This window comes from Tachyglossus aculeatus, chromosome 23, assembly GCF_015852505.1.
Source record: "Tachyglossus aculeatus isolate mTacAcu1 chromosome 23, mTacAcu1.pri, whole genome shotgun sequence".
Taxonomy (NCBI): domain Eukaryota; kingdom Metazoa; phylum Chordata; class Mammalia; order Monotremata; family Tachyglossidae; genus Tachyglossus; species Tachyglossus aculeatus.
Window position 1 is genome coordinate 19,612,559 of NC_052088.1, and position 24,808 is coordinate 19,637,366.

A 24,808-nucleotide genomic window follows, 5' to 3' on the forward strand; every position below is an offset into this window, starting at 1 on the left:
AGAGTCAAAGGATGTTGCTCTTCACTTTAATCTGTGGCATTATCTAGCATTTCTGGAGGACTGTGGCCCCTCCGGCAGACTCTTTAGAAATTCAGAAGCACTAGGGCACCTAGAATTTGGCATTAGAGGAGAAAAGCCTCATTAATCTCTCTATTTGACTAGTACTCCAGAGTTTACCCAAAACCTTACCTTAAGTTCAGAGGACGTGAAGGTCAGTTTCTTGGCAATATCAATGCCTTTCCTTTTAAGCTGGGAGTCAGTTGACAGAGATTTCTTAAAATTCAATAGAATTCTTTTACTCCATAGCACTCCTCGCCTAAGGGATATTTCCATCAGTAGCACCTCGGGATCTGAAGATATTCAGGAGGTTCCTTTAGAAAAGTTCCCGTTAGGCATAGTTGTGCTGTAGCTCGAGTGGTGGACAATTTGGGTAACTTCAGTAAGGTAGTAAAAATAGAGTGAAAACAGTCACTCTAGCAAATGCCACCTCTTGGAGCTAATCTTCATCTCTGGGCGATCCCTAAACAGTTACTTATGCAGATATTTTATATTATCATAAGTCTTTTCTTAGTTTACTTCTCTCTACTTGCGTGACTTTCTGAATTATCTCCATTGATTATTCTGACACCTACTGGTGATGGTACAGCCGATTCCATCTGCTTCTCTCCATCCTTTCAAAGAGGCTCCTATGGGCATTTCTGGGCTTCATTAAGATGTAAGTGATTTGGTTTAAATATCTGTTGTGTTTTTAAAATGCCTTGCTTTCTCACACTAGAGGCCCTGCAACATTTGGAATAATGGCCCAACTTCACATAGCTCTTTGTGGATCAATACGCTATTACTGTAATTCCCCAAAGGCATACTAAGTATCTCATGGCCTGTTATTGCAACCTGCACAGAAGACTTAAAATATTAAGAGTAATGAAATTTAAACTAGGAATGGTACACAGTTTGCCTAATTTTCTTGGCTATATCAAAATATCGTACAATTTCTCAAAAAATGAACAGAATCAAACCATAGACAGCATAAAACTATCAAGAGTTGAGGGGTAAGTAGCCTAACTGCACTCACTGTTCTTTGTAGCAAAATGTGCTAACAAAAAATTATAAAAATAGTCACTCATTCTGATTGGCTTCCGGTACAAACTAAATTCTGAAGACTGCATTGTTCTTTGGCTAGGACTCAAAGTATCTTCTACATTATAAACTGTGTGTGATTCCACTGCACCTGCAAGTGTCTTTGGAAAACAACAAACGGCAAAATTGCTTGGCTTCACAATTAAGTAGCCTCAGTTCTTTAGGATGTAAGTCTTTTGTATTGGTAATGAATGTTCCCGAATCTTAATTCATCTTAGAAGATAAGTGCTTTAAAACAGACCTACAACCAAGAGTCCTTCTATAAAATACATCAGCTAAGGTCAAAATGCCGAAACAAAATCAGTGGTACTCAAATTCTTCCCATAGTCCTGGGAAGATCATTTTTTTGGTTACAAAGTGTTCAGCTCTTAGAACAGTGCTTGGCACATAGTAAGCACTTAACAAATACTATCATTATTATTAATTTTGAATACAATAATAAGCAGTTTATTATTCCACAGCAAAAAAAAATATGCAGCAGTCTCAATCAATTCTAGACACTGTAACAACCATGAAGACAAACTTGACGGGGAAAAAAAAATTGAAACAATTCGTGACTTTTTTTTTCAATTAGAGAGAATGAACTGAGCCAGTAAGTAACATGTTTGGAAATCTAACAATCTGTTTTAATTAAAGAATAGTACAGAGTAATGGTAGACCTGTAACACAACAAATTAACAGAATGCATTAATTAGTTTCTGTCTGGCAGTTCCATCAACTTTAAGGTAAAATAAGAGTTGACGACCAATCATTTTGGTTCTGTTCTCCTATTGTAAAATCCACTGATTTTGCGTCTAAATACTGAATTTTTGAAACAGACTGCTTTAATTTACAAAGATGTTAAGAACATCTTGAAAGAATTTTCCAAAAGTCAATCATTGGTACCATATTATGAGCACGCTTACTAAGGCATGCCAAAAGTTATGCAGTAGAACCAAATTATCTCAGTAGGAAACTCTTCCCCTAAAGTTTAACATTGTCTTCAAATTATAATTTAAACATGACTAAAATAATAGATTTTGCTATTGAATCTGTGACTCATTTTTAAAGTGTAAGGTTAATGTTCCTAGCAATCTGATAACGAAACAATTGAAATTTAAACAAGTACAAGGAAAAGAGAGAAAATGCATCTTTCAGTGGTATGGTCTGTATTAAGAGAACAATGTTGAGAAGGAGAGGATTTTGGTAGTTCTGAAGTTATGCTTCATTCTAATGCAGTGGTAAAAAAAAAAGAGTTTCTTAAAGACAAATGAAAGAGTCCAATGATGCATCCCATTTATGACATGTCTAGACTTTTTAGAGACAGAATCTCTTGCTGAAAGACTTCAGACACAAGCTAACTGCAGGCATAAGGATAGATTGTCTTAGATATCACAGTCCTGCTGAAACTGTATGAACGTTATTGGACTTCCTTTCAGAGCAACCCATAACAATGCATAATTTAAAAGCTAATAAAATATTCAAGATGACTGATCCATTGGTTTAATTTTAAAGTAAAAGCTACTAATAAAAGTTACAGAGTCTACCCAAAGCATAAACGTTAATGAACTTAAATTACATGTCGCGCAGAGGGAAAATGCCAACTTTAAAAAGAAGGACGCACGCCAGGGGAATTTCCTCTTGGAATGCCCAAGTTTTGTGGATAGCAAGTTTACTCAAAGTTTAAATGTGAACTATCACACACGAAGCGTCCCAGTGTCTAGGACCACTGGAGTAGAAACCTCACTGGTACTACATTGCATTTCTGATTGCTTTTCCCTTAACGTCTGGTTGTTGAGTGGCCACGAAGTGCCCTCATTAGCCCGCAGTGGCCCGGCCTTGCCCATCAGTCCTCACAGCCGGCCTCGTGGGGCACCTCGTGTGGCACCACGTGCTCGGCCCTGACCCGCTTCACACCTCTGGGCGCTGCGGCAACGACTGGGGCTGTACTGCCTGCCCACCCACTGACACTGGGCACTCGCCATCGCTCACACCAGCGGGTCCCTGCTGTGGGGAGGCAGTGGGGACTGCAGCAGAAATAAGCAATTTCTCCTTTTTCTCCCCTCCTTTTCCACCAGCCCCATCCTCACCTCAATGCGGGCCGGAGGGCCAGGGGATGGAATTGGTATGTGGTAGGTGGGTGGGTGGGAGGTGTGTGTGTGTGTGTGTGTGTGTGTGTGTGTGTGTTTGTGCACGTGTGAGGGAGAGCAGGGGAAGAACACATTCAACCCTCTCTTTCCTTCAGAACACAGTGCAGGGGTAATCGATTCAGACAATCGCGCTTGGAGGCACACATCTTTCACTGCAATCTCGGCTCGCCCACAGGAACCACTAAGATGTTACCATTTCCTAAACACACACACACACACATACAAACACACACAAAGACACACATATACACACTCACTTTGCAACCCTCTTAATCTGCCCCAGAGAGGGCTGGAGAAAGGGGCAGTGATTTACAGGGTCTGTTCCAGCCACAACCCTCTTCCCACAACACGGGGCAGTTGCGCCCTTGTGTGTGTGTCTAGGGGGGACGGAGGGAAAGTCCAAAAGGACAATGATCTAAACAGCGGAAATTCGTAGGATTTTTAGGTTTTCAATCTCAGATCTAGTCCTCTATCGCCTGATACACGACGGCTTTGAAGCGCCGCATCTTAAAGCCAAATGTTGCAATGGACCCTTAAATCTCTCCCTTGGGGGATTTAAAAGCCAATAAAACCACTCAGACGGACTCTGCCCAGCGCCACCGGGTCCAGGACCAGAAGGAAAAACCTTCCGTCCCCGAAGTTCATTCATTCAATCGTATTTATTGAGCGCTTACTGTGTGCAAAGCATTGTACTAAGCACTTGGGAGAGGACGCCGTAACAACAGATACAGTCCTGCCCACAAAGGGAAAATGGATAAGATAAGAAAATGAGGAGGATTGTTGGAATGGCCAAGCTTGAAGTTCACCTCTCGCTCTCTCTCTCTCTCCCCCTTCCCTCCCCCTTCCCACGCCCCGCAACATCTTCATTCATTCATTCATTCGTATTTATTGAGCGCTTACTGTGCGCAGAGCACTGCACTAAGCGCTTGGGAAATGCAATTCAGCAACAGAGACAATCCCTGCCCACAACAAGCTGGCATCCCAACTCAAGCGGCGCCAAGCCCGGAATCCCAATCTCACTTTTTATTTTTTTCCCAGGCTATAGGACCAACCGCAGCCGCCCAAACCTGCGCTTCCCCCCCCAAAAAAAAATTATAATAATAATAGCATTTGTTAAGAAGAGGCCATGGGTTCTAATCCTGACTCCGCCGCTTGTCAGCTGTGTGACTTTGGGCAAGCCACTTCACTTCTCTGTTCCCTCATCTGTAAAATGGGGATGAAGACTGTGAGCCCCACGGGGGGACACCCTGATCACCTGGATCCTCCCCAGCGCTTAGAACAGTGCCTTGCACATAGTAAGCGCTTAACAAAAGGCACTGCTATTATTATTAAGCGCTTACTATGTGCCAAGCATTGGTCTAAGCGGTCCCAGGGTGGCCAGGAGCCTGGTGATTTCCCAGTGCCCCATCAGAGGCCTGGTGACCAGGGGGACTCTGGCAACTTTCGCGACCCCGGGAGGGAACACGCATTTCCCTCCCGGGGACACATTTTTAGTCCTAAAAAAAAAAAGGATTTTCCCAGGGGATCCCAGATCCCACTCTGCAGGGGGCTGAAGTTCCTGGGACTGTTCTCTGCTCCCCTCTCCTTTGGAAGGCTAGGCCCAATGCACCCCAATATACTGGGGAGGGGATGGGGGGGCCCTAAAATGTCCAGGGTTGAGCTGCTTCTCCGGCCGAAGACCCCCATCCCTTAGAATCAATCAATCAATCGCATTTATTGAGCGCTTACTGTATGCAGAGCACTATACTAAGCGCTTGGGAAGTCCAAGTTGGCAACATATAGAGACAGTCCCTACCCAACTGTTAAAAGCATCACAGGAGTAGTGGCCCTCGCCTGAGAATCATTAGGTCGTGGGTTCTAATCCCGCCTCCGCCACTTGTCTGCTCTGGGTGACCTTGGGCAATTCACTTCATTCATTCCATCGTATTTATTGAGCGCTTATTGCGTGCAGAGCACTGGACGAAGCGCTTGGGAAGTACAAATCGGCAGCAGAGATGGTCCCTCCCCAGCAACGGGCTCACAGTTTGTGCCTCAGTTACCTCGTCTGTAAAATGGGGATTAATCAATCAATTGTATTTATTGAGCACTTACTGTGTGCAGAGCACTGCTAAGCGCTTAAGACTGTGAGCCCCACATGGGACAGGGACTGTGCCCAAACTGATTGGCTTGTATCCGCCCCAGCGCTTAGTACAGTGCCTGGCACATAGTAAGCGCTTAACAAATACCATAATAATACCATAGTAATAATAATACCATATTATTAGTATTAGTATTATTCTCCGGGACTAGAGCCAGGCTGGGAGGGAGGGGAGGCGGCTCTGCGGGTTTTAATCGCCCAGTCTGGCGATGGAACTGTCCCGAGCGTCCAGCGCAGCGCTTAGCACGCTGTAGGCGCTTAGTAGAGAAGCAGCGTGTCTCAGTGGAAAGAGCCCGGGCTTTGGAGTCAGAGGTCATGGGTTCAAATCCCGCCTCCGCCAATTGTCAGCTGTGTGACTCTGGGCAAGTCACTTCACTTCTCCGGGCCTCAGTTCCCTCATCTTTAAAATGGGGATGAAGACCGTGAGCCCCCCGTGGGACAACTTGATCACCTTGTAACCTCCCCAGAGCTTAGAACGGTGCTTTGCATATAGTAAGCGCTTAACAAATACCATTATTATTATTATTATTAAAATGGGGATGAAGACCGTGAGCCCCCCGTGGGACAACCTGATCACCTTGTAACCTCCCCAGCGCTTAGAACAGTGCTTTGCATATAGTAAGAGCTTAATACATGCCATTATTATCATTATTATTAAAATGGGGATGAAGACCGTGAGCCTCCCGTGGGACAACCTGATCACCTTGTAACCTCCCCAGCGCTTAGAATAGTGCTTTGCACATACTAAGCGCTTAACAAATACCATTATCATTATTAAAATGGGATGAAGACCGTGAGCCCCCCGTGGGACAACCTGATCACCTTGTAACCTCCCCAGCGCTTAGAACAGTTCTTTGCACATAGTAAGCGCTTAACAAATACCATTATTATCATTATTATTAAAATGGGGATGAAGACCGTGAGCCCCCCGTGGGACAACCTGATCACCTTGTAACCTCCCCAGCACTTAGAACAGTGCTTTGCATATAGTAAGCGCTTAAGAAATACGATTATTATTATTATTAAAATGGGGATGAAGACCGTGAGCCCCCCGTGGGACAACCTGATTACCTTGTAACCTCCTCAGCGCTTAGAACAGTGCTTTGCACATAGTAAGAGCTTAATGCATGCCATTATTAGTAGTAGTATTAGTAGTAGTAAGTGTCTGGGAGTGGCTGTCCCGCTCCAGGTTTGTCCAGGGGCTTCCCCGGGCGCGGCGGCCCTGCGGGGTGACAAACGCTGTGCGGGACGCTCAGCCCGGCTCCTCTCTGACTCGGGGACCGCTGGGGATGGGGGATGGGGGATTGGGGATGGGGGATGCCCCCTCCCGCCCCCCGGCTCACCTCGGACAATGTGCGGGACGCTCAGGCTGACCCACAGCCCGAGCCAGCCGACCACCACCGCCGCCGCCATCCTCCTTCCTTCCTCCCCCGGACGGGAGGATACGCTAGGACCAACTACAGAAAAAAAAAAAAAAAAATATATATATATATATATATATATATATATCTATATATATCCTCTTCCCGCAGACCTTCCTTGGGGGGGCCGGGGAGAGAGAGAGAGAGAGAGAGAGAGAGAGAGAGAGAGAGAGAGAGAGAATTACTAAATAAAAAGAAGGGAAGAAATGTCCCCTCCCGCCTGCCTCAGTTTCCCCGCACCTGCCGGGAGCTCCGGGTACGGGCTGCCAGACCAGCGGAGCACACCTGCGGGAGGAGGGAGAGCAGGAGCAGGAGGAAGAGGAAGAGGAGGAGGAAGAAGAGGAGGAGGATGAAGAAGAGGGGAAGAGGAGAATAAAGAAGAAGAGGAGGAGGAGGAAGAGGAGGAGGAGGAAGAGGAGGAGGAGAAGGATGAAGAAGAGGAGGAGAAGGATGAAGAAGAGGAGGAGGAAGAGGAGGAGGAGGAGGAAGAAGAGGAGGAGGAGGGGGAGGGAGATGAAAAAGAAGAGGAGAAGGGCTGAGGATGCGCGGCTCCCGGGTCCCTTCCCGGGTCCCTAGGCGGGCGGGCTCTCCCCGGCTGCTCCCGCTGCCTCTTCCTCCTCTTCCTCCTCTTCCTCCTCCTCCTCCTCCTCCTCCTCTCCTCCCCCCCCCCCCCCCCGCCTCCTCCTCCTCCTCTGCCGCGGCGGCGGGTGTGGGGCCCGGCAGAACAATGAAGCGGGAGGCCCCGGGAGCGGCCCAGGGACAGAGGGACGGACAGGGACACAGGGAGCGGCGGGAGAGAAGAAGGGAAGGAAGAAGGCAAGGAAGAAGAGGGAGAAGAAGAAGAGGGAGAAGCAGAAGGAGCAGCAGCAGAAGGGAGCGGTGTCGGTGGGAGGGCGCACTGTATACAAACAGAGGCGGCGTGTGCGCCTGACCGCCCGGCTGGCCCGGCCCGGTCCGCCCCTCCGGCCCGCCCTCCTTCCCCCCCCCCCCCCCCCCCGCTTTCTCTCGCCTCCCTCTTCTCCTCTCTCCCTTCCTCTCTCCCTCTCCCTCTCCTCCTCTTTCCTTCTCCCTTCCTCTGCCTTTATCTTTCCCCCCTTCCTTTCTCCCTCTCCCCTATTCCCTCTCCCTCTCCTCCTCTTTCCTTCTCCCTTCCTCTGCCTTTATCTTTCCCCCCTTCCTTTCTCCCTCTCCTCCCCTATTCCCTCTCCCTCTATCTTTCTCCCCCTCTTTTCCTTTCTCCCTCTCCCTACCTTTCTTCCTCTCCGTCTCTCCTCCTGTCTTTCCTTTTCCCTCTTTTCCTCTCCCTTTATCTTTCTCCCTCCTCCTTCTCTCTTCCTGTCCCCCCTCCTTTCCTCTCTTCCTCCCCCCTCCGCTCTCCTTTTCTCTCTCTCCCCCTCCCTCTCTTCCTCTTTCCCTTTCTCTCTTTCTCCCTGTCCCCTCCTCTCTCCCTACCTTTCCTTCTCTCTCTCTTCCCCCTCCCTCTTTTCCTCTCTCCCTTTCACCCCTGCCTTTCTCTCTCTCCCCTCCCTCTTTTTCTCTCTCTTTCTCCCTCTCCCTCTCCCTTTCTCACTCTGTGTCTCTGTCTCTCTCTCTCCGCCTCCCCACTCCACTCCCTCTCTCTCTCTCTCTCTCTCTCTCTCTTCTCTCTCTCTCTCTTTCTCTCTCTTCGTCTCTCCCGCATATCTCCTCGTGTGCTGGACGAGAGCAAGGAGATGACCGCAACCACACCCTGGCACCTACCGTCCTCCTCCTCTAAATTCCTCTGCGAGCCTCCTACTTCTCCCCCCCCCCCCTCCAACCCCACTCCCCTTCCCGCCCTCCATCCCTTTCCAAACGCACTTGGGATCTAGGAGTTAAAGAAGCAACCCCCAGCACCGGCGCTTCCCCTCTGCTTTCAGCGAGCGGGGGGGAGCTTTCCAAATCGTCAGGACGTTGGAGCTTCTCCGGGAGCTCTTCCTTAGGTATGTGCCGGGAATGGGCGCTCAGCGATTTCTTATAGTGCCTCCCGGACGGAGAAGGTTCAGTGCGGCGGCTGTGGACATCACTAGCGTGTTTCATCCTCACAATCAGTGGCCCTCAATTATTAGCCACTGTAGGGCCAAAGTAGGAAGCTCGAAGCAGATGCACTGCTCTCACACTGAACTCTCCAGAGCTTAGGGGCCAGGGGAGGGGAGTTACCAAGGTGTTCCCCTGGAGTCCAGGGTTAGGAAGTAGGGAAGCCCTCCTCTTGATCAATCAATCGTACCAATGCAGTGCTTACTGTGTTCAGAGCACTTGTACTAAGCGCTTGGGAGGGCACAGTATAGACACGCTCCAGCCCCCATAGCCCTTGGGGAAAGTACCATCAGCAGAGATCAGAGTCTCCCTGGTGAGGTCGATCAATCAATCAGTCGTATTTATTGAGCGCTTACTGTGTGCAGATCACTGTACTAAGCGCTTGGGAAGTACAAGTTGGCAACATAAGAACATAAGAGGTCATAAGAACAAATGAGCTGGCAATAATCCCGTTAGACGATGGAGCCTGCTTTTAGGAGCACAAACACATCCTGGCCACAAGAGTAATTCAGAGAGAAGAATTTAGATGCTGGACTGGAACCTGCCAGAAAGAAGCCAGAATCGGATATCTCGTGAGTTAGGAAATAGGCATGGCACATTGTATATTTGATATGGGGCTCAAACAGTTTTTTTTCTCTAAGAAAAATGGGATTCTGTCTTCCAAAATATTCCTCAGCATCTGGACCGGAAGTGATCAATATTTTCCCCATTGTATTTAAGCAGTTATGTTCCTTAGAGGTAGGACATTCTGAGGGACCGCTTTGCCTGGCAGCACGATAGTGAGGTGGCGTGTTCCAAGACAACCAGAAGTGGGAAGGGGAGTGTTGAAATCATTGTTCTGTTTTCAGTTGTGGGTTAACAGCCCCACTGTATCTGGTGGCAGTTCTCTGGTTGTCCTTGCTGTGAACATATGTTTATAAAATGAGGAGGGCAACTGCAACATCAACAAGTAGCTCTAACCGCAGGGCAGAGCCCCCAAACAGCAACAGCACACTCCATTTCAGCATTGTAGGTAAACAGCAGTAATCAATCAGCAGTAATCAATCAGCAGGATTTTTTGAGTGTTTACATGGGATTGTAAACTCCTTGTGGGCAGGGATCTTGCCTACCCATGCTATAGAACTGTACTCTCCCAAGAGCTTAGTTTAGCACTCTGCGCACAGTAAGTGCTCAGTGAATACCATTGATGGATTAATTAGATGCCGAGCACTGTACTAAGCACTTGTAGAATATGATAGAGCTAGTTGACATGATCCCTGCCCCTTAAGAACTTTACAATCAAACAGATTGAATGTCTCTTGCAACTTGTCTCAGGCTCTGTCTCAAAGTAGTTCCTCTTTTTGGAGGAAGAGGAAAGAGGCAAGAAAAGGAAATATTCCAATGGGCAGGAGAAGAAAAATAAACACGAATGTCATCCGGCCAGAAATTTTGGACACCATCCTTTGTAATAATAATTGTGGTATTTGTTAAGCACATACTTTATGCCAAACATTGTTCTAAGCACAGAAGTAGGTAATCAGATCCTTGTCCAACGTAGGGCTCATACTCTAATGGGGAAGGGAGAACGGACATTGATTCCTCATTTTACAGATGAGGAAACCGAGCCACAGAGAAGTTATGTTACTCACCCTAAGTACTGTAGCAGGCAAGTAACAGATCCAGGATTAGAACCCAGGTCTTTTGACGTCCAGGCTCTGCTACTAGGACACTCAGTTTCTTGTATCCTTTACTCAGTCTCTTTCTCCATCCCTAGCCTTCCACCAGAATCCTGGGTCAGTGAAAGGATTCAGACAAGAGGGACCAGGGCTTCTGCAGTCAGGATAAGCTGCAGACAACTGCTGACCACACTTCTCCCTGCTCCAAAATAATGATCATAATAAGAAGTGTGGCATTTGTTAAGTGCTTACTATGTGCTAAACACTGGGGTAAATTCAGTACAATCAGATCAGATCCCGTCTTTGTCCCATGTGGGATTCAAGATCTAAGGGAAAGAGAGAACAGCTATTTCTATTTCTCCCTTTCATAATGAGGAAGCTGAGGCATGGATAAGTTAAATGACTTTCCCAAGGTCACACAGCTGGTATATGTCAGCTGCTACCAGGCTTTAAGTAAATAGGATCCCATAGGACTTCAGCTCTATTTATTTTGGGGGTTTTGTTTTTTGTTTTTTGGACAGGAAAGACGAAGCTGTCACTCAAATTGTCAGCAGGTGAAAGTGGTGAGTTACAATTCAAGCCCTGAATTTTAGAACAAGTAAGAAAATTGCTATGCTCATAGCCCTTTCAAAACTAATATGATTAATCCCCAGGGTCTTCCTAATAGTAAGCAAGCTCTGTAACTCCTGAATCCTTCCAACGTCAAATCTCTGCCACATGGCTCCAAGAGGTTAATAAATGTAGAGCTGATCTTCTAAAATGTAGAACATGTAAGTACAATATTTTTTTATTAACCAAAAAAATAAAATGTAATGTTTCTAATTATCACTGAACTACTGAGCTACCATATCCAAACTATGCCCATATCCCAAAGATTTCCTGAAATCCAAAACCTAGCCTCTGAGTGATTGGGAAATTGAAGTAGGGGATGGAAGAAAAGGAGAAGAGATGTGTGTCATAATTAATTGTTTTAGAGGACATGATAGGAAGTGAGGTGGCTTATTGGCTCAGACGTCTAAGCTAATGGCACTGTGCTTTGCTTTTCATTTAAAGAATGACTTTTTAAAACTCCAGAGGGCATTATACTACATTAAAACGTGTAGACATGCCAAGATGGATGGCATGATGACACTAATCATAAGAAGGATGTCAGCTGGCAGCTCTGACTGTTGGACCAGTTGCGAAAAGCACTGTTGGATCTCAGGAGAGGAACCTCAAGTCCTCTGCTCACAAGATAGGCTCGACACATTGCGTGCTTTTCTTATTCACTGGCCTCTTTCAATAGCACGGTGCTTTTTCAAATGAAACAGCCTATTGTCAGTGACTAGATACGAATAGTTCATTCCTTCCCATGACTCCAGGCATTTTAACAAACTGACATTTATAAGAAGCAGCAGGACCTGGGAATCAGATGACTTATTCTAAGCCCAGCTCTGCCAGTTGTTTGCTGTGAGACCCTGGGCAAGTTGCTTAACGTCTCTGTGCCTCAGTTTCCTCACCTGTAAAATGGGAATTAAATGCCTCTTCCCCCTTCTAATTAGACTGTGAGCCCCATATGGGATAGGGACTGTGTCCAACGTGATTGATTTGTACCTACCCCAGTGCTTGGAGCATAGCATCACTTAAAAAGTACCTTAAAAATCATTTTCTTCCCAAACTGAATTGTATCTTCCCCAAGATTGAAATGCAGAAACCATCAACATGCCTGAACAGCGGAAAAGCACTGGCCTCCCAGACTATCCCTGTTAAGAGACTTTTAATAACCTCACATGATCTGGCCTGCAGTTTTATAGCTCTCCCAAAGTCAGTGCCTATAAAACCATAATGGGCCATGAGCCTATGTCTCTACTTTCTTCTATTGCAATACAAGTAGTAGTGGAAATAGTATTTATTGAGCACCCTCTGAAGGCAACACACTTTACTACCACTCTCTGCTATTTAAGTCATTACTCATCCACATATCCAGCTTTCGATTCCCTTTTTCCTCCTATTTGCCAGTATGTTGTGCTTGTCATCCTTGCTAGGTTGTAAGCTTCTTAAGGGCAGGGATTGTCTTCTATTGACTTCTCCCAAGTGCTTAGAACAGTCCTATCCTTACAGTAGTTATTCAATCAATCAATAAATAAATAGTATTTACTGAGAACTCACAGTGGGAAGAGCACAGAGAAAATCTCTCACACACTTGGTACATGAAAACACAGAAGTTCATCTTTTCTGATGCCTTGCATAAATGAGTGAACATTGCTCAGACAATGATGGCTAAGAGGGGAAAGGTAGGTCTTATCACCAACAGGAACATGAGCTTAAAGCATTTTTGCAGAAGTGGTGATGGTTTGTGCAGAGCCATCCATACTGTCTCAGCCAGTCCCCCTTTGCCCCAAAGTGAAATGGGCAATTTCATATACATGAAAGTAGAACACTGAATGAAAATTCAGTTGAGTTGAAAATTGATTTTTTTTTTCCATTTGGACTCTTGTAAGGTTATAGAGTAAGAAAAATGGGTATAGCCATCTATTTCTTTACTTTGCAATATCACCAGCTTTTTGGTAGAAATTTCATTTCATTGCAGAATTTAAATTCCTTATGGGTAGGGTTAGCATCTACCAAGTCTGTTGTTCTGAACTTTTCCAAGTGCCTAGTTTGGTGTTCTGCACACAGCATGTGCTCGATTAATAACTGATTACAGATCACAAATTGAATTAGGAGTCGTTATATCCATAACTGTTTGGAAAAAAGTGTTTGATGAGAAAATAAAGAGGTAATAATTTGGGGGATGGATGTGAAATTTCTGTGGAATTCATTTAGCAAAAAGTGCCTCATATATTTTAGCCTCATTTGTAGAAAGCATAGGAGGTGGAAGAAATGACTGACATTTAAGATGAACATCGTTAAACTAAAACAGGAAAATCATTTTATCATACACTTTGAAAATGACATCTTGAGTTATCAGCCTTAGAGAGGATTTTGCACATATATCACAATTCACCCACCCAATGTCAAGATATCATAATTACTTTTAATAACAAGGAACATGACATTTCATCATCAACATTTAAATCCCGGCATTATTGTACCAAAGAACATGTTTGTGAAGAAATTTCAAGGCTCTTAGACATTTCATGTAATTAAACATTTCCCATTTAATTAAATGTTAATTTAAGACAGATTACCGCATGACAGAGGACATCATGAATATTTTTTCCTGAAATATTGAATAAGATGGCACATCTAAAGTTAATTCAGGATTCTATGACCATCTATCTGGGGAGAAGGGCAATATATATCTATCTCTATGGTGAATGTTTGGAAAAATATATCCCTTTCCTCAACAGCAACAAACCATCAGCATATGTGACAGCATAGCTTCACAATTTCAATTAATACATTGTCATTTACTTTGGAATTTACTTTCCTCTTTCAAAATGAAGATCAACCACTGGGGAAACTTGAAATTAGCAAAAGCGGGGTCCTTACTGCCACTTCTTCTCTGTCACAGAGTCCAATAGCCAGTGAATCAATCGATTAATCAGTGTTATTCATTGAGCACCTACCTTGAGTCAGGCACTGGACTAAACACTTAAGGGAGTAAAACAGAGTCAGATGATATGATACTCACACCGAGTATACAACAGTTTCCCACACAGAGTTCACAATCCAGGGAGACATAAAATAATTTTCAAAAGGGAAGAGGAAGTGCTCCAAAAGTAGAGTATAAAAATTGACATGTCCAAAATGGCGAGGTTGGGAGTGTACAAGTACTAATGATAGAATCGAAGGCATGACTGGTATTCACATAGTCTTGGCTTTTAGAACATAGTGAAAATGATTTTCTTTTGGACTTGCATTTTCCTGACGGGAAGATCTTAACTTTTTCTTTCTGGTTGGGTTTAGCTGCCAGCGTTAGCTTAATTGCTGTTTCTGTGTTCTGTGCACAGATTCAAGGGCCCAAGGGCAATGAGTTCATTTGGGAAAAAAAAAAAATCCAAAACTCAGCCTCAGATTTCAGCAGCATTAAGAGTGGAAAGAAAAAGAGTGCCAATGGGGTTCAGTGAAAAGAAAAAAAAAATGTGGTCCTTCAGTGGCGCAATAATATTCATTTGAAAAGTGTCAGGGGATCAGAAAAAGTGATGGGAAGGGGAACTGCTGTTTACTGGTTGACCGCTGAGCTCCGGTTTTCAGTTTAATGACTCTTACAAACTACCTCAGAGGTCAAGTTGACTGAAATAAATCTCCAATCGATGTTCATCTATTGTTTATGAAATTGTTCCTTTCTCTGTTTCCAGAACGGATAGCTAGCTAGATATACTTGCTCGATCTATCCTGGCAACAGAGAAGGTAACAATTTCACATTTTTCTGCATACATTTATACTGAGGAAACAAAATGGTCCATGAGATAATTGGCCCATTTTCCTTGGGCAATGTGTGTGACTTGCCTAATGCCTGGACTTTTTTTCTTCATAAAACTAAGTAGAAATCTCACTGTTTGATGACCAACAGCTTAAGTGAAAATGGCACTATTTTGAGAGCATGAGGTTGGGGGACATAGATACACCCTCTATGATTTTTTCTCTTCCTTCTAATGAGTCTAATTATCCTTTTTTTGCATTGGGATGGGGAAAGGAGAGGGATGCTATTGCCCTATTATATTGCACTGTCCCAAGTGCTTAGTACAGTGCTCTACATACAAAGTGACTGATTGATTTCTCAGTCTTTATTATTGCCATGTTTTTTTTCTCATGTGGCAGGTCTCTGTGCTGGCTTAGTTGGGTGGGATAGTCCTGAATGGGGCATGGTGTGGTATAGGAACAGGTGAGGGCATCACTTGTATCATAATTGAGGTGAGGTAACCTTACAAGAGCTGTTGGCTCCTCTAGACTTGGCTTCTGCAAGAATCAAAGTCATGAGCAGCACAGAGCAGGGAAGCAGCATGATGCCACATGATAAAGCATGGCCCTGAGAGTCAGAGAGTCATGGGTTCTAATCCTGTCTCTGCCACTTGTCCTCTGTGTGACCTTAGGCAAGTCGCTTCACTTCTCAGTGCCTCAGTTACCTCATCTGTAAAATGGGGAATAAGATTGTGAATGCTGTGCAGGACAGGAACTGTGTTCAACCCAATTTGCCTGTGTCCATAATAATAATAATAATAATAATAATAATAATAGCATTTATTAAGTGCTTACTATGTGCAAAGCACTGTTCTAAGCACTGGGGGGATACAAGGTGATCAGGTTGTCCCGCGTGGGGCTCACAGTCATCATCCCCATTTTACAGATGAGATAACTGAGGCTCCGAGAAGTTAAGTGACTTGCCCAAGGTCACACAGCAGACATGTGGTGAAGCCGGGATTTGATCCCACGACCTCTGACTTCAAAGCCCGTGCTCTTTCCACTCAGCCATATCCATCCCATCCCATCACTTAGTACAGTGCCTGGCACATAGTAAGCGCTTAACAAATACCATAATTAATGAATTGATTAATGAACACATCTACGGTGATTGTGTACTACAAAGCACAGGCTCAGCCTGCCCCAGTTTCTCACCTCCCTGGTGTCTTGGCACAGATGTGTCATGCGGTGTGCTTGGTGGCCTATGATAAAATGGAAACACAGTGCTCAGTCCAGATTGGCTTCATTAGTCTCAACAATTAATGGAGAGGACTCTTTCCTGGCAGATCAACTGGGGAAGGAACTAACCCAACTACTTCCTACTCTGAGTACATCCAAGGAAGCTTAAACACTTAGAGGAGATCCACCTGAAATTCATTGGACCCCAAACCACCACAAGACTACTGAAGAGAGAAGCAGCATGACTTAACAATAATAATAATGATGGTATTAGTTAAGCGCTTACTATGTGCAAAGCACTGTTCTAAGTGCTGGGGATGTTACAAGGTGATCAGGTCGTCCCACGGGGGGCTCACAGTTTTAATCCCCATTTTACAGATGAGGTAACTGAGGCACAGAGAAGTTAAGTGACTTGCCTGAAGTCACACAGCTGACAATTGGCGGAGCCAGGGTTTGAACCCGTGACCTCTGACTCCAAAGCCCAGGCTCTTTCCACTGAGCCATACTGCTTCTCTAGGTGGAAGGTGGACTTGGTGGAAAAAGCACAGACCTGGGAATCAGGAGACCTGGATTCTAATTGCAGCTTTGTGACTTGTCTACTGTGTGACCTTGGGCAAGTCACTTAACTTCTCTGTGCCTCAGTTTCCTCAGGTGTAAAATAGGGATCCAATGCTTGTTCGCCCCTCCTACTTAGACTGTGAGCTCCATAGGGGACAGGGACTGCATTTATTCAATCGTATTTATTGAGCACTTACTGTGTGCAGAGCACTGTACTAAGCGCTTGGGAAGTACAAGTCGGTAACATATAGAGACGGTCCCTACCCAACAACAGGCTCACATCTGACCTGATTAACGTGTATTCATTCATTCAATTGTATTTATTGAGCGCTTACTGTGTTCAGAGCACTGTACTTAGCGCTTGGGAAGTACAAGTTGGCAACATATAGAGACGGTCCCTACCTAACAGCGTGTATGGGCAGGGAATGTGTTTGGTGCTATACTGTACTCTCCCAAGTGCTTAGAACAGTGCTTTGCATGCTGTAGGCATTCAATAAATACAATTAAAACAACAACAATAATAATAATAATAATGATAATAATAATAATATAATATTAATCTACCCCAGAGATTATAATAGTGCTTGACACAAAGCAAGCACTTAACAAACTCCATTAAAAAAATAAAACCTCCCTTCAGACACGGACAGATCTAACACATCTCCCTTCAAAGATGAATCTCTAAATAAATCACTGGTATTCAGAGTGCTTTTCTGGGTATGCAGAACACTGTACTAAGCACTTGGGAGAGTACAGTACAATAGAATTGGTAGGCACAATCCCTCCCCTTAAGTGAATAGGAAATCCACCACCAGGAGAAAACATGGCCCTTATTCCATCTTTTGAGAAGTCGATATTGCGGTCAGGACCACGAAAAATGTCACAACACCCGTATTAAGGGCATGCCTACCAAGATCTCAGACACGGAGAGAAGGCTTTGCAGTAGTACATGAGTTTTTCTGCAACACATGGAACATGGGACAGGGATGGTATCCATTGTGATTTTATTGTATGCATCCCAGCACTTGGAAGAATGTTTGGCACATAGTAAGCGCTTAACGAATATCGCAACTCTTGAGAAAGGTAAGACATAAGGTCATAAAGATGTTCCTCTCACCCCCATCTTTAAGTAGCTAAGTGAAAGGTTAGTAGTGTGCAGTGACCATCATAGCATTTCGTTGTTCCTGGCAAGGACCTAGACAGAGTCGTTCCCAAGCGCTTAGTACAGTGCTCTGCACACAGTAAGCACTCAATAAATACAATTGATGATGATGGATTATTGAAGAACACAATTAACTGTGGACTCACGGAGTCGCAGTTTGGCTTTACACCACAGTGTGGCACAGTGGACAGGATTTTCACAGCACATTAGATGGAAGAAAAAGGCAGGGAACAATGCCAAGCCCACTATATTATTTCCACAGAGCTTAAAAAGTAGCTTAGATCATCAACAGAGCTGGTCTCAGGCAGCTACTAAGTAAATCTGACTACCTGAGAAGCCTACCAGGATCCTGGGAGGATGATGATGATGATGATGAGTATGATGATGGAGCCAGTTGTGACAGAGCTGAGGGTGGCCAGTCTGACTTATTCCTCAGCAAGGCTGTGCAGTAGATCTGGGCCTCCTAAATTCATTCTCTGCAGCCAATCTGGAGAACACAATAAGGAACCAGAATAGTTCTGTTTTCAATTCTTCAGAACATTTTTCCTTCCCAATGGGCTATGAACATATTGCTGAAATGCCAGTTCAGGAGTTGTGCTTCATGGAGGATTGTATTCTAGAGGCACCCAGGAAGAAAGGCATGCAGAGGATTGCCTGAAGCAATAAATATTGGCTGAAGACCAAGATAATATACCAGGTTACCATACAGAAACCCTAGGCACAACCAAAGACGTGCATCGACAATGCTAAATTTGAGATTGCCACAAAATTTGGTTAGCGAGCAGTATACAAATCCAATGATGCTCTGAAAAACAGTGATATAGAAAACTGAAGGAAACTAGCATTTTCTTTGGAAGATTGTCAGACAGCATGTGGTGGCAGTGTCCCATCAAACCTCAGAGTAGACTGAAGAATTAAGCGCTTAGTACAGTGCTCTGCACACAGTAAGCATTCAATAAATACGACTGAATGAATTACAAAGCTGTAGTGATGTCCAACTTTCTAAATGTTTGTGAGATCTGAACCTAATAAAGACATCACATCTAGCTTATTAAACAGGCACATTAATATCACCTAGAGGCTATACTTGGGATCAAATGGAAAGACAAGATCAAAATGAGTTCTTCAAATAAGCTATGGAGGCTAGAGTTCCAGAATGAAGATCAGCGATGACGGTATGTTTGCTCACCCAGCTTCACTTGATGGAAAGTGTTTAGAATGAATATCAGTAAAATACCCAAACAGCTGCTGTCTGGTAATACAGAATAGGGCAACTGAAAACCTCTGGGATAGGGGAAACCTTTCAAGGATATAGGAGAGACCATTTCAGACAATGCAACATGAAGCTGAATAGTGCCACTAATGAGACGTGTTGCATTTTAAAAAGAACTGGCTCATTTCCAGCAGAAACATTTAGAGGCTCATGAAACTAGGAGAAAAACTGAAGATGGTGCTGGGCAAAACAAATAACGAGTGTATCACAAAAAGGGGTGTGGTCACATTGATCAGTTCACTCACCTTGCTATTCATGTGTGCAAGTAACTATAAGTGCGTCATCTTCATCAATCAATCAGTCAATTGTATTCGTGGCTCAGTGGCAAAGAGCATGGGCTTTGGAGTCAGAGGTCATGAGTTCAAATCCCAGCTCCACTGCTTGTCAGCTGTGTTACTTTGGGCAAGTCACTTAACTTCTCTGTGCCTCAGTTACCTCATCTGTAAAATGGGGATTAAAGACTGTGAGCCCCTTATGGGACAACCTGATCATCTTGTAACCTCCCCAGAACTTAGAATAGTGCTTTGCACATAGTAAGTGCTTAATAAATGCCATTATTATTACTATTATTATTATTATTTGAATGCTTACTATGTGCAGAGCACAGTACTAAGCACTTGGGAGAGTATAATACAAAATAATTAGCAGCCATGTTCCCTGCCCTTACCAAGCTTACAGTCTAGTAAATATTTATTTGCAATAAATATTTTATAGATATATACACAAGTGCTGTGGGGTTGGGGGTGGGGCAACTATCAAGCATCTAGGGGTCACACACTGAAGTGCATAGATGACACAGAAGAGGGAAAAGAAGAACTGGGGAAAAGAGGGCTTACTTGGGGAAGTGAAGGTGGAGAGAGTGATGGTGTGGTATAGGGATGGAGAGAGAGTTCCAGGCCAGGGGAATGACATGGTAAAGTGGTTAGTAGCGAGATGGATTTCATTCAGTTGTATTTATTGAGAGCTGACTGTATACACAGCACTGTACTAAGTGCTTGGAAAATACAATTCAGCAACAGATAGAGACAATCCCTACCCAGCAATGGACTCACAGTCTAGAAGGGAGAGACAGACAACAAAACAAGAAACAGGCGTCAATCTTAGATTCTTGAAAGGGAATTCCCTTTCCCTTGTTCCCTTCACTTCAAGGAACTTGCTTGGGGTTTTCCTCAAGGCAATAAAAAAAGAGAGCTGCCACATATAAATTTAATATTTAAAAAATGTACAGTATGATACAGTAACACAAGTAACTCAAGTATAACAGCCCAACGGAAATGGTCTCCAGAGAGCTGGTCAGCTCTCTCCGGGCTTTCCAAGCCATGGTCTCTGTATATTAGCCAAGCCTCCTACTTTAAGCCCTAAAATGCTCCCACCCAGTCCTCAAGAGGAGGGGGAAAAGGGAGAGAGAACCAAGAGGAAGGGAGGGAACAGCAGCTCTCTCATAAAGGTGGGGAGGAACAAACGTGTCAAGGATGAGATCGGGGCACATGAGTAAACTGTGCAAGAGGAGTGGAGTGTGCTGGCTGGGCTGTAGTAAAGAGATTAGTAAGGTGAGATAGGGTGGGGTGAATTGATTGAGTTCTTTAAAGTCAATGGTAAGGAGTGTCTGTTTGATGCAGAGGTGGATGTGTAGCCAGTGGAGGTTCTCCTGTTGGAGGGTTGGAGGAAGAGGAGGAGGCAGCTAGGGAGACTGAGAAGGAATGGTTAGAGAGATAGGAGGAGAACCAAGAGAGACAGTGTAAGTGAATCCAAAGTTGGATAATATTTCAAGGAGAAAGGGGTGTTCTACAGTGTAAAAGGCAGTTGAGAGGTCTAGGAAGATTAGGATGGAGTAGAGGCCATCAGATTTGGTGAGAAGAACGTCACTAGTTGCCTTAGAGAAGGCTGTTTCTGTGGAGTGAAGGAGAAGAAAGCTAAATTGGAGGGGATCTAGTCCTTAATTGTAGATAGGCAACTGTTGACACATATCTCCTTAGCGAGTCTCTATACTGTTTCTTTGGTGGGGGTTTAGTGTGCAGAGGATTGGTTGTGGGGTTGGGGGATTGACGATTCCTTCCTCATGCAGGCCCAAGTCTTGGATGCACGGATGGAGGGAAGGGGTGAATAAGGGTACCAGTGTCCCCTATTTCAGTGCAGTTCTAGGCCACTGGACATAAGGGATGGGCTCAAGGGGGCAAGGTCTCTTCTCTCTGGGCAGTCCTGGGCCTCCAGTGGGTAGGGCTAGGGGGGCGATCCTCCCCTTTATCTCAGTCCTCAAGCACTTATGTGCAGGAGGGCCACCCTTCCTTCAGGAGTGATCCCAGTCTTCCGGGGTGAGGGGAGGGGCCGGAGGGCTCAGCCTTGCTTACCTTTGGGGTGATCCCAAGCCCCCCATGATGGGAAGAAGGTGGGTGGGGGAGTGGCGGAGACCCTCCCCTTGCCTCAATTTTTGCCCCCTGTCTTGCAGAGTGCGTGCTGGGGTGGAAGGCAGCCCTTCTCTCTAGCAAAGGACACTAATAAATTCACTTGTTTCAGTTCCACCTTGGTATGGAATTTGTCTGAAGTTACGGTAGTTTAGGTTGTCACTACTTTAATCAACGAATCATGTTTTTTAGCGAATACTCTGTGCAAAGCACTATACTAAGCCTTCAGAATGGAATAATACAGCAGCATTAAAAGACATGATTCCTACCTACAAGTAGCAAAAAGCAGTGCAATATATTTTCCCTTACTACTAGACTGTCTATACCAAATTTTCTGTGTTGAACTGGGGCACTGGGACACAATCCAAAGCTTACACTTTCCCTTTCCCTATCAGAGACCAAGGAAAAGGAGAAGGGAAAAGCAGGGAAAGTGTGGCATTTAACCTTTCCAACATTATTGAAACATTTAATATTCAAGTGCCAGAACACTGAAGAACTTAAACTGAAGATGCACTGAGCATTCTCCTGCTCAGATGTGAAAGTCCAGTTATTGAAGAGAACAGGAGCAGCTGGGAGTTTGTGCGACGCAACCCTACTAGTTTAGCCAGGAGAATTCTAAGTTGGGAGGTATCAACCTATTTTTCTAAACCTGCCTGGGGCTTATAACCCGAATTTTGTATTCTCCTGGAAAATCAAGACTCAAACTCATTTACTTCTATAAGTGATACTGCTAAAAGCAGAAGACTGAGATTCACCACTTATTTCCTCACCTAACCACCCAACAGAAAACACAAAAGAGATGGTCAAAGAGGGTTTAGGAAAAGAAAGGAGAGAGAAGAGGGGGCAGCCAGAAAAGGAATATAGAAATGGGGAAGAACAGTGGAAGAGAAAGCAGTTGGGAGAAAGATGAAAAGAAAGGAGAAAAGAATGCGTGAAGGATGAGGTTTAAGGTAGAACCACCATTATAGAATTTCTACGGAGGACTGAATGGTTGCCTAGAGGAAGGAATTTATGACAGAGAATAAGGAGACCCACGTTCTAGTTCTACCATTGCTACTTGCCTGCTGAGTGACCTTTTTGGGCAACTCATTTAACTTCTCTGGGCGTCAGTTTCATCATCTGTTACATAGAGATAAAATATCTGTTTGCCCACCCTCTGAAGCTGTGAGCCCTGTGGGAGACAAAGATGGTGTCTGATCTCATTATCTTGTATCTAGCACAGTGCTTGTCACACCGATTTTCTTTCTCCTCCCCTTCCTTTGATCCAGGAGGACACCTAGGAGGTGGAAGAAGAGCAAGAGTAGCTGACTGCCTAAAAAAGCGCTCCATGTTTAAAAGGCTCAACAGATTTCTATGATGGTTGTAAAACTTCAAATAATAAATATTGTTTTGTCAAGTGACCTCTTTGAGTTCGTCCAAAGATAGGAATGGCCATGAGAGTGTCATGCGGGATGACATTTATTTGATTTCAACAACTCTCACCCTTCAACACTTTGCACACTTTCGATAAACCTGTGGGGATTCCTACTTATTTGTGTTAAATCTTGATGAAACAGACTATAATCCAAAGCTTGGTTCTGGTTTTGTGCCAATCCCTCAGGGGATGTAATAAAGGATTTCTCAGTACTGAACACATAGGCTGTGCCAAGACTGGATAAATGAATTTATTTTTCATAATAGTGTAGATTATTCAGAAACCCTCTGTATGCCTTGATGCACTCCTGTTTTCACACAGACTATTCAAAGTTAGTAATTTTCCCTAGCGTTTACTACACTCCTCCTCAGCAATTTTGCAAATACATTTCTATTCAATTGTTCATTTTGATTACTGTTTGTAAAGGAATAGCTCTCTACTGATTTCAAAAAAGGAGTGGTTCTCTTCCAGAAAAAGATTCTTAAGGAATGAGAGACAAGAAAGCAAAAGAGAAAACTACTCCCAATGCTGCAAACTTTAAGCATGATAACACGAGACAAGTTTTTTATATGCTCAATGTGGGTGGGACTGTAAGCCCTACATTGGTCTTTTAGTCACCGCTATAGGTGAATTTCACTGTCATTTGTGTCTTCTTCAGTTACAAAGGACAGCTGTATATTGATTTATGTCAGTCTCCCTGTTATGGACCAGGGCGTCTCAGCCCTCCATCCCTGGCAAAATAGCACACAGAGCCATGTAAGGGGGCCTGGACTCCTGAAAATGTCTTTAAGTTCCTAAGTACTACCATTTTTATTATTATTATTATTGCTAATAATAAAATAATAATCATAATGGTGGTATTTGTTAAGTGCTTACTTATATGCCAAGCTGGAATAGTTACAGGCGGTCAGAAACAGACCCTGTCCCACATAATAATACTGATAATGATGGTATTTGTTAAGCGCTGGGGTAATTACATGGTAGTAGGGTTGTCCCACTTGGGGCTCACAGTCTTAATCCCCATTTTACAGATGAGGTATCTGAGGCACAGAGAAATTAAGTGTCTTGCCCGAGGTCACACAGCAGACAAGCAACAGAGGCGAGATCAGAACCCACGTCCTCTGAGTCTCAAGCCCGTGCTCTTGCCGCTAATAATAATAATAATAATAATGATAATGGCATTTATTAAGCGCTTACTACATGCAAGGCACTGTTCTAAGTGCTGGGGAGGTTACAAGGTGATCAGGTTGTCCCACAGGGGGCTCACAGTCTTAATCCTCATTTTACAGATGAGGTAACTGAGGCCCAGAGAAGTTAAGTGACTTGCCCAAAGTCACACAGCTGACAAGTGGTAGAGCCAGGATTTGAACCCATGACATCTGACTCCAAAGCCCGGGCTCTTTCCACTGAGCCACACTGCTTCTAAGCCACACTGCTTCCCTAAGAAGCAACTTCTCTGCTTCTGTGAACATGGGGTTCACAGTTGGAGGGAGGAAAACAGTATTTTATCTCTGTTTTACAGATGAGGAAAACGAAGGCAGCGTGGCTCAGTGGAAAGAGCCTGGGCTTTGGAGTCAGACATCATGGGTTCAAATCCCAGCTCTGCCAATTGTCAGCTGTGTGACTTTGGGCAAGTCACTTAACTTCTCTGGGCCTCAGTTTCCTCATCTGTAAAATGGGGATTAAGACTGTGAGCCCCACGTGGGACAACCTGATCACCTTGTATCCCCCCAGCGCTTAGAACAGTGCTTTGCACATAGTAAGCACTTAACAAATACCATCATCATCATTATTATTATTATTAAAGGCACAGAGAAGTCGAGTGACTTGTCCAAGGTCACAGAGCAGTCAAGTTGAGGAGCCAGTACTAGTCCTCAGGTTTCCAGACTCTTAGAGCTGT

At 44.4% G+C, this 24,808-nt stretch overlaps 1 protein-coding gene across 1 annotated transcript in view; it reads right to left on the minus strand.

Moving 5' to 3' along the window:
- Positions 1 to 7,179, minus strand: part of EDIL3 (EGF like repeats and discoidin domains 3) — a 319,182-nt gene extending 312,003 nt beyond the window's left edge. The window contains exons 1-2 of the mRNA XM_038765904.1: positions 7,065 to 7,179; positions 6,747 to 6,860 (exon numbers count right to left, since the gene is read on the minus strand). Coding sequence (XP_038621832.1) covers positions 6,747 to 6,816 — 70 coding nt within the window. The 5' untranslated portion in view covers positions 6,817 to 6,860; positions 7,065 to 7,179. The remainder of the gene's footprint in view (positions 1 to 6,746; positions 6,861 to 7,064) is intronic.
- Positions 7,180 to 24,808: the final 17,629 nt, after the last annotated feature.